The sequence below is a fragment of the Chrysochloris asiatica genome, unplaced genomic scaffold (genome assembly GCF_000296735.1).
Source record: "Chrysochloris asiatica unplaced genomic scaffold, ChrAsi1.0 scaffold00008, whole genome shotgun sequence".
Lineage (NCBI taxonomy): Eukaryota > Metazoa > Chordata > Mammalia > Afrosoricida > Chrysochloridae > Chrysochloris > Chrysochloris asiatica.
In genome coordinates, this window is record NW_006408526.1 from 7,039,270 (window position 1) to 7,050,011 (window position 10,742).

Consider the following 10,742-nt stretch of genomic DNA (forward strand, 5'->3'; position numbering starts at 1 on the left):
CATCATCTAAAAGGAATTCCATACACTCTTTTGAGCTGATACTTTCAAGCCCATTAGATGAGGATGATTTTCTTTCCTCTAATGTGAGCACTGGAAGGCACTTATCAACAAACAAAGGTGTGAACCTGATCATCTTGCACTGCTTCCCATGGGGAAGACTATTCTGCAGGGGAATAGTCTTCAGAAAATGATGTCCTTCTGGACTCCACGCTGTTTTCTATTCTCTGTCTACTTACTGATGATTTTAGTACTAATTTTGGAAGGATGCTATTTATACTGTCCTTACCTTTTGATTCCTTCACTCTTTGTAGCGCTTGCTGGACTTGCCAGTGCCTAGCAGACAATCTCAGCAGAAAAATTCTATATTTCCTATACTCCTTAAGGAAGAATTCTGCGTTTGCTATTTTACTGTTCACTGCCTACACTTCCACATTTGCTTTCTTTAACTTTGCTGTTGTTTGGATCTTGTTTATAGTTTCTTATGCTACAAAAATAAAGGAGAGTTTGTTCAATTCACTCGAGGAATTATACACATATTAAACAATTTTTTTATTGTGAATTACATAAATTGTTTACATGGGAGAACATTAGCTTTACATTCATCCTAGTGTATATAGTTACACTGTACACATTTTTGAAGTCCCAAACCTTAGGATTTAGCAAAATATGGGAAAGATATTCCTCAATAATAAATAGAACCAGTATTAGTAACTGTAGCCCCACTTGATATTACAAAGTCACATAAGTTTTATAATAACAAAATTAAAAAAACAAATCTCGTCTAAATTTTTCATGTTCTGTAATAAATTTGAACTTGAACCAAGGACACAAGGCATAACTTAGAGGCTAGTTAGTCAAAAAAATATATGAATATGTTGTATTAAAACTTGTACTACATGATGAAGATATAACCTATATTTGTAGAATAAAATTGGAAATGTCAGGATATGAAATACTTTTTGTATTTCTACTAAGTACTTGCTAAAGATCTTAAGCTTTAGGATCTCTCTCTCTGTTTTTCTCTAACTGTCTTTTTTCCTTCCCTCCTTTCCTTTTTTATTCTCTCCCTGCATTTCTCCTTCCTTCTTTCTATCTTTTCTATGGAAGCACAGCATCATAACCAGTATAATATCCAGAAATTATTATATAATAGTAAAAATATCATTTTCATTTCTCTGCTGTCATTACAGTTTGCATTTGGTTGCAGCTCCATGGAAGATTTTCAGCAATGTCTTCAGGAAAAAAAAACAATTTGCATGGGACCAAAACTCCTCAGTTCTACTTTTTTTTTTTTCTTGTACAGATCATTCTGATGCTTTCCCTGGTCTCCCTACATCATATGCTGCTTTGCTAAGAATTAAGAGAAGTTCACCTTCAGCCCTCTTTGGTTCAAAGACCAGACCACGATACAGCAGTCCTTCATTAGGAACACTAAGTGTTTCTTCACCCAGTTGGCGAGGGGCAGCTCAGAATTATTATTCTTCCATCAATCTTTATCATTCCTCAGATGCCTTCAAACAAGATGGTAAGTTTATACTCTGCTTGGTATATCATCCAGGATTATTCATGCATTTTACTATTATTTTAACTATACCAATCCTGATTTAAGATTAAGATTAAATGAACTCTCATTTACTGGGTATAAAAAATTGTAAGCTTTTCTGAAGAGCACTTTGGCAATGAATATCAAGAATCTGAAAATAGTCATGGCTTTCAATGATCTCATTTCTGAAATATGTTCTACATAAGGAAATAAGCAATGTATACAAAAATATGTGGATACGGTTAGTATTACTTTTGAGTGGAAAATAAGAAGCAATCTAAATGACCAACACTGAGATGTCAGTAAAATTAAGGACTAGTATGCAGAGAATAAGGAGCTTAGTAGTTACAAATCAGGCTATGAATCTCAATGTTAGCAGTTCAATAATACCAGTGGTTCTGCAGTAGAAAGATGAGGCTTTCTGTTCCTGTAAAGATGTACAGCCTTGGAAACCCTATGCAGGATTGCTATGAGTCAGAACCAAATCCACAGCACACCACAACCACCATGCAGAGAATATCAGAAATAAGTTTACTTCTGCTTTATTGACTTTATAAAGTTGTCTGAATGTGTGGAACATAACAAACTATGGATAGCTTGTCTAAGAATTGATATTCCAGGACATTTCATTGTGTTCATGAGGAATCTGTACATAGAATAGAATAAGGAGATTCTGAAAGGTGTGCAACAGGGTTGTATCCTGTCACTATGCTTATTTAACCTGTTATGCTGAGCAAATAATTTGATAAACTGGATTATATGAAGAAGAACATGGCATCAGGATTGGAGGATGACACATTAATGACCTGTGTTATACAGATGACACAACTTTGATCACTGGAAGCAAAAAGTACTTCAAAGACCACAGCCTTCGGTATGGGTTGCACCTCAATGTAAAGAAAACAAAAATCTTCACAACTGGACCAATAAGTAACATCATGATGTTGTTGTTGTTAAATGCCGTCGAGTCGGTTCCGACCCATAGCGACCCTGAACAGGGTTTCTGAGGCTGTAAATCTTTACGGGACCAGAAAGCCTCATCTTTCTCCCACAGAGCAGCTGGTAATTTTGAACTGCTGACCTTGTGGTTCACAGCCCAATTCGTACCTTCTACACTACCAGAGCTCCTAACATCATGATAAATGATGAGAATATTATTATTTTGCTGCAGAAGACCATTTTAACGTGTTAAAAGAGCAAAGATGTCACTTTAAGGATTAAGGTGCACCTCACCTAAGCCATGATATTTTCAGTTGCCTCATCTACATGTGAAAATTGTATAATGAATAAGGAATACTGCAGAAGAATTGATGTATTTGAATTATGGTGTTGGAGAATATGATAATAAAGATTTCATGTCAACTTGTCTGGGCCAGGAGTCTCAAGGGGCTTGGGATTTAAGATACTGCTATCATCCATGATTTGAGGTGACAAACCAATAAGAGGATTGGAGTCCTGGTGTAGCACTGTGGGTTAATGCACTGGATTGAATGTTGGTTTAAACCACTAGGTAGGATATTCAATCTCATGAGCCACTCCTCAGAAGCCCTATACAGAGTCGCTATGAGTCAGAACTGACTTGGCAGTACTTAACAACAACAACAACAACAACCTTAATCCTACCACCATCCTGATCCAATTTATGGGAGATTTCTAAGAGTGTGACTTGCAAAAACTTTGCCTTGAACACTTTGAAGGGGTCTTGTGCAGCAGATCTGCCTAATGCAATTATCTGATTTCTTGACTGCTGCTTCCATGTGTGTAAATTGTGAATCTAAGCAAAATGAAGTCTTTGACAACTTTAATCTTTTCTTCATTTATCATGATGTTACTTATTGGTCCAGTTGTGGGGATTTTTGTTTTCTTTACTTCGAGGTCCAACCCATACCGATGGCTGCGGTCTTTGATCTTCATCAGTATTTTAAGTCTTCTCTGCTTGCATCAAGCAAGATTGTATCATCTGCATGTTGATGGTTGCTAATTAGTCTTCCTCCAATCCTGATACCACATTCTTCTTCATATCATCCAGCTTCTCAGATTATTTGCTCAGCATACAGATTGATTTTAAGTATGGTGAAAGAATACAACCCTGGTACACACCTTTCCTGATTTTAAACCATTCAGCATCCCTTTTTTGTTGTTCAAATGACTGCCTCTTGGTAAGAGTACACATTTCTCAAGAACACAATCAAGTGTTCTGGATTGTCCATTCTTTAAAATGTTATTTATAGCTCAGATCACTTGGGACTCTTAAAATATATATTCCTTTCAATAAATCTATGTCATAGTCTGCATTTATAACACACTTTAAGGTCATGCCATGCTGCCAATCTATGGACTGTACTTTGGGTAGCAAGGATCTAGACTAGGAATCAATATCATATCTTTTTAGAATTTTTGTTGATCTGGTTTAAAACAGATTCAAGTTATCAAGAACAATGAATATTCTACATGTTCCCCAAGTATCTCTGTAACTATTGTTTTCTCATCTGAGCATTTGATAACTATTGGCTGGATATGACTTAGAGTTTCTTTTGACAAGAGCCTGACATATGGCTTTTGTCAGGTAATTCCCCTTAGCTTTAATAGAGAGTAAAGCTGGGTTGACATGTGCAAAATGAAAAAATTAACAGTGCTTGAATAAAAACTCATCCCACTTCTGCTCAGAAATAGATCAAGAAGTACCAGAGGTAGATATAAGATTTTTCTGAGAAATGTAGGATCCCAGTTTGCAGAACAACTTAGGGAAACAATTCCATGTCTGTATGTATAACCTAGATAAAAACAAACAACTTCCTCATTTCATTGTGAACATGTAAATGTATGTTCACTGCAGTATAACTGTGATAACAAAAATGTAGAACCTTAGATGCCCGTTACAAGGATGATATATAAATAAACTGTAGTATTTCACTCATTGAAAGAATAAACATTATTTTAGTCAATAGACTACATTTTTATGGGGGAAAAAAAGAATATATATAGTGTTGAGTGAAAGAGGAAATTTTCTGAATATTACATATAATATGGGGTCATTTATGTTAAAAATTCCACCAGCTGTTCTTTGGGAGAAAGATGTGGAATCTGCTTCTATCAAGATGTGAGAACATTTGGGGCATTTTACTCTTTTCTGTATGTGACACTGTGGATTAATGTGCCGGATGGCAAGATTGGCTTCAACCACATGGTCAATGGTTCAAGGTCACCAGCCTCTCCTAGGAAACCCTATACAGGGTCACTATGGACTGACTCGATGGCACTTAACAACAACAACAACAACATAAGGTCACTGTGAGTTCGAATCAAATCAACAGCAATGAGTTTTCATGGGTATACATAGCATAATTTTAAAAACACACTGGAGAGAGCAATCTAATGGTAGTACTTCCTTCTGAGAACAAAGAAAGGGAAGATGGGAAATGATACCAGGAGAGGAAAGATAACAAATTGATATTAAGTCAACTATGACTCATTTCACCCAGTGTATGTGTCAGAGTATAAGTGGGCTCCATAGAGTGTTCACTGACTGATTTTTCAAAAGTAGGTCACCAGGCCTTGTTCTGGGTTCTACTTCCAAGCAGAGTTGAGAGAGATGCTCAGACTTCACATGCGTAAACTAGTGTAATGCAAGTTAATCATAGCAAGGCACACTAGTAAGACTTCACAAAGTTCATTTAGAACTGGAGAATCAGAATTAGCTATTACAATGAAATGTTAATTCAGTGGTAAGAGTCCAAATCTTATGACTTCAGGTTTTTACTGTTAAGAAGTCTCCAGAGGAAGGCTTAATTACGGCTAGAACTCAGCGGAGTTTCCTAGTAGATCGTGTCCAAAGCTGACAGGATCTGACAGAATCTCAATTCCATCTCTATTCTTTTTTTAGTGAGTATGGGATTTTTATGTGCATTTATCAAGATGGTTCCACACAACAAAGGCCAGTGTGGCTTTAATGAGTAGTATTGTTATCTATTCTCCAGGCTTAGAAACTATCCAAGTGGAGCATCTACACTTCGGGGTTAGAAATTAGGAAGTTTTTATATTTGTGGTGTGTGTTTAATTTATGTTTCACTATTGATGTCTCTATGTTTGTTTGTTGTTGCTGTTGTTAAGTGCTGTTGAGTTGGTTCCAACCCATAACGACCCTGCATGGGATTTCCAAGGAGTGACTGGTGAGTTTGAACTGCCGACCTTGTGGTTTAAACTGACCTTTCAGTCCAGCGCATTAGCCTGTAGCACCACACCAGTGCCCCGTGTCAGTTTACAAAGATTAATTATTTATGTGTCAATATTCATTTACATAGACTAGGTATTCTATGTCATTTCTAATACAGAATGTCAGGTCAAAGTGAACATAAAGGTTTTGGTGGTGTTTTTTTTCACATACTTCATATGCGCCTGTGTTTTTATGTCTAAGTTCAGAAAATTTCTAAATATCTTTCTGACCTACAAAATGTTAGGATTGTTGTTGTTAAATGCCGTCAAGTCAGTTCTGACTCATAGCGACCCTTTATAGGGTTTTAGAAGTGCCGCTGGTGAGTTTGAACCGCCTATCTTGAGGTTTAAACTGACCTTGTGGTCCAGTGCAGGTTAATAACTGTAGTGCCACACCAGGACTCAATGTTAGGGTTGCTATTGTTAAGTGCCATCGAGTTGGTTCTGACTCCTAGAGACCCTGTTTCCAAGGAGCGGCTGGTGAGCTTGAACTGAAAACCTTACAATCAAACTGACTTTGCAGACCAGCACATTAACCTGTAGTGCTACATCAGGACTCCAATGTTAGGATAACTAATGGCTTAATAGTAATTGTTAGAGAATCCCACCAAGTTGTAGATAATTCTCTTTCTAAGGTATTATTATGAGGGTTTATGCATATGTATTTTGAAAGCATAATAGTGACATATCTTTTGGGATTTGGTATCACTATAAGAATATAAAACCAATAGGGAAGATAGATGGCTTCAGTTTTGTTAGTAATATATCTATCTCTATATCTATAGATATAGAGGTGGATAGATATATTCAAGAAGCAAATATGATGATGCCTGTTGTAAGCAAGTTCTAAAGTAGCTTGCAATAAACCTCATATCCTGGTATTTATGCCCTTTTATAATTCCCTCCCCTTGATTGTAAACTGGATTTAGCAACTTGCTAATATGACAAAAGTAATGAGATATGACTTCCAAAATTAAGCTACGGAAGACTCTGGCTTCCATTTTGTTTGCCTTCTCTGTCTCTGGCTTAATCACCTGATGAAAATTAGCTATCATATTGTGAACTGCCAGTAGAGAGGCCCATGTAACAAAACCTGAGACAGGCTCTAATAGCCCAGGAGTATCCACAAGGAACAGAATTCAATTCTGCCAGTCATCGTGTGAGTGAGATTGAAAATGGTCTTCACCCAATGGAACCTTGAGATGAGACTCAGCTCCACAGAGGCTGAGGACCCAGCTAAGTCACACAGGCTCGACTGACCCACGGAAAAATTGTGAGATAAAATAAACCTAAGAACTTTGCTCATTTTGTTAACACTCTCTTTACTGCCCCTACTAGAATTCTATATTTTTTATAGATGATTCTTCTGACCTTATCAAAATTTCATACTTTTCTTAATACATTTTCTCTATTTTAGTTTTATGTGTTATCTTGTGATTTTCCAAATTGACTGGTATTTTTTTCTTGGAAGCTAATTTGTTCAGCTCAATGCCTAGGATATTGATCTTTATGGGTTCCATTTCATTTTATATGATTTCCAAAATTTTTAGATTACATACTTCATACAGTCCACATTCTGATCATTAATGGATATTTACAGCTATTTTTTCTTGTTTTGAGTCATGCCGCATCAGCAATTGCAGTTCCTGAAAGCTTTATTCCATTTATATCATTAAGGCTGAGCTCTGGTAGCGTAGTGGTTATGAATTGGGCTGCAAACCTCACTGTCAGCAGTTCGAAACTACCAGCTGCTCCGCGGGAGAAAGATGAGGCTTTCTGCTCCCGTAAAGATTTACAGCCTCGGAAACCCTGTATAGGGTCGCTATGAGTCGGAACTGACTCCATGGCACATAACAACAACAACAACTGTTTTGAGGACTCAGCTCTTCCCTGTTGTATTTTGCGTGCCTTCCAATCTGAAGGGCTCATCTTTTATACTAATTTAGACTGAGTTCTGCTATTATTCATAAGTTTTTCAGTGGTCTGTTTGTTCATAAGGAGACTGCCACATCCTTCTTCTTAGTTGCTTCAGTCTAGAAGCACTACTGAAATAATTGAAACCTGTCCACTGTTTGTGACCCTGCTGGTATTTGAAATACAAGTGGTGGCCTTGCTTGTAGCATCACAGTAACACATAAGCCACACAGTATGACAAAAATTAACAGATGAGACTTGGAAACATATTTAAAATAGTGTTATTACAGTGAACACAAAGTATTAACAATATAGGTTTAAAAAAAAAAAAAAGAAAAAAAGAACAGTACTTCTTGTGTCCTTTTGCAAGAGATATGACAATTGTCATACTGCATACTAGCTGGCCATTAATTGGTTCCATATCACAGCTATTATTGTTGTTTGTAAAACTTGAAAGTATTTGAAAACTTTTGATGACTGGCATTGTAACTGTACTGTTCATTTATATTCTTAGTGTTTTCTATTTAAAATGGACTAACATTTGATTGAGTTCTGGTGTGGCACTGAGTGTTAATGTGCTGGACTGAAAGGTCAGTTTGATCTGCAAGGTTGGTGGTTGAAGCTCACCAGGCACTCCTCGGAAACACTATGGGTCACTATGGGTAGGAACCAACTCAACGGCACTTAACAACAACATCAAAAGAGATACATACAATGATTATTGTTGTTGTTAAGTGCTGTTAAGTTGGTTCCAACTCATAGTGACCCTTTCTAGGGCTTCCAGGAGTAGCTTCTGGATTTGAACTGCCAACCTTGTGGTTAGCAGTCAAAATCTAATATTACATTAGTGATATGAATTGTTGTTGTTGTTGTTAAGTGCCATCGAGTTGGTTCCGACCCATAGCGACCCTGTACAGGGTTTCCGAGGGTATAAATCTTTACAGGAGTAGAAAGCTTCGTCTTTCTCCCGCGGAGCTGCTGGTAGTTTTGAACCGCTGACCTTAAGGTTCGCAGCCCGATTCGTAACTACTACGCTACCAGAGCTCCCTAGTGATATGAATAGGTTTATTAATTCTATAGGGTTGTTTACAGATAAAAATATTTCTTAATAATCTCTATATAATGGCTTCTTATTTATTGTAAACTAACGACAGCACCTTATCATTATCTTTTATTAAAAACAACACACTCAAGTATTTCTAAGTATGAAATATTTTTTCATTCGCACATGAGTAATCACAGAAAACTTTATCCAGTTTTTAAGATAGGGAAAAATAAAAAAGACCTTGTATGTATTGTTTTATAAATGAAAATTAGCATAACTTAAAATCATGCATCCTTGTGTCGTCTTGTATTCATCTTTGTATCAGAGTTAACACAAAATTATACTAAGCCAATGATAGAAATTGACTGAAGTTTATTTAATATACAATTTGCAAACTGGGGTAACATTTTCACTAAGAAGTCGAAATTGTTCCTAAAATGAAAACTTCCCCAATTTTTATACCACAAATGGTTCAGATTACCATGGAAATGTGGACCACAACACTATTTCCATAATCATAATATTCCCTAAATCACAGCTCCTAGTTTGATTCTGGAGTTTTGGTGTGGTACTTAAGGATAATCACCGGACGCTCCTCAGAAACCCTATACGGGGTCACTATGAGTAGGAACCAGCTCAACATCATTTAACAAAATGAGTCCAATTCTGGAGTGTCTGTTTCTTAAGTATTGATAGAATTCGTCAAGAAGAGCCCAGTGCTTAAGGCAAAATGACTTACTAATTAATTAGCAAGACTATTGTTTAACATAAAATTAGAAGACCAGTTTCTTCAAGGTTGAAGCTTCCAAAGTATACATGGCTAAAGTCTTTGTTCTAGGTGGGTTTCCTCAAACTCCACGAAATCCAGAAATCTATATTCCAGGAGAATTAAAATTCTTTCTCATTTGTAACAATTTGATTACAGTAATCTGCTTGGTAAATACCATATTCAAATGTGAGTTCTATAAACAGTTTTTCCATTCATAGAACATATCTGTACCTTTGGTGTTCTATATCCATTTAGAATACCATAATATCAAAGTGCCTGATTCCAATCAAACTGTTAACATAGTAGCTAAATTACTTTAGCATCAAAAGCTGTTACCATTTAGACTAAATTAAATCATAGTTGATAAGTGCTGTGGAGTTGGTTACAACTCATAGCAACCCTGTAGAGAGTTTCCAAGTAGTGACTGATAAGTTTGACCTTACAAGCAGTCCAGTGCTTATCCAACAGTGCCACACCAGGACCCCTATATGATAGTTGTAGTGGTGTGCCACTGAGTTGGTTCTGACTCATAGTGACCCTATATAGGGTTTCTGAGGCTGTACCTCTTTACAGGAGCAGTCTGAAAATCTAATCTTTCCCTGCAGAGCACCTGGTATATACGAAACTCATGACCTTACAGCTAGCAACCTAGCTTGTAATGCAGTATGCTACCATGGGTCCTTTAAATGATAATAGTGATCATTAATAATTCTGATTTATCAATAAATAGAAATAATTTTGGTTCTGTTTCAATGTAGTCATACTGTTTTACAGTTATTTATAGGTGATAAAATTAAGTAAGCATCCTTGTATGATGCTTAAGAATAAATTCTGGACTGCTAATCACAAGATTAGTGGTTCAAATCTACCACCTGCTGCTTGGAAACCCTATACAGGGTCGTTATGTGTCAGAACTAACAACAGCACTTAACAGCAGCAAAAAATTTTCTGTGTGTGTCATCAGAAACAGTAAAAAGTGCTATTTTAATTTTATTTAGTCTTTGGATATTTGACTATAGTTAGATCTGATAATCTGCTGTAGATGTGGTCACACTCAAAAAGAATAACTAAGAGCTGCATGTAGAATTCCTGTAAAATCTTGGTTTTTATTCTCAACATGCATATATTAGGCAAGCATGCCAGGGACCAGCCTCAACAATTTGTGAGAGCTCGGAGGGGGTACTGAGTGGGTGAAAAACACACACATACACAGACAGACAGAGTCCATGGGTCGTGAGTCTTAGGCAGATGATGATGAC

At 36.6% G+C, this 10,742-nt stretch overlaps 1 protein-coding gene across 1 annotated transcript in view; it reads left to right on the plus strand.

The window, feature by feature from the left end:
• The first annotated feature begins 264 nt into the window (after positions 1 to 264).
• CNTN5 (contactin 5) overlaps positions 265 to 10,742 on the plus strand; it is a 704,421-nt gene continuing 693,943 nt past the window's right edge. The window contains exons 1-2 of the mRNA XM_006833948.1: positions 265 to 395; positions 1,191 to 1,525. Coding sequence (XP_006834011.1) covers positions 265 to 395; positions 1,191 to 1,525 — 466 coding nt within the window. The remainder of the gene's footprint in view (positions 396 to 1,190; positions 1,526 to 10,742) is intronic.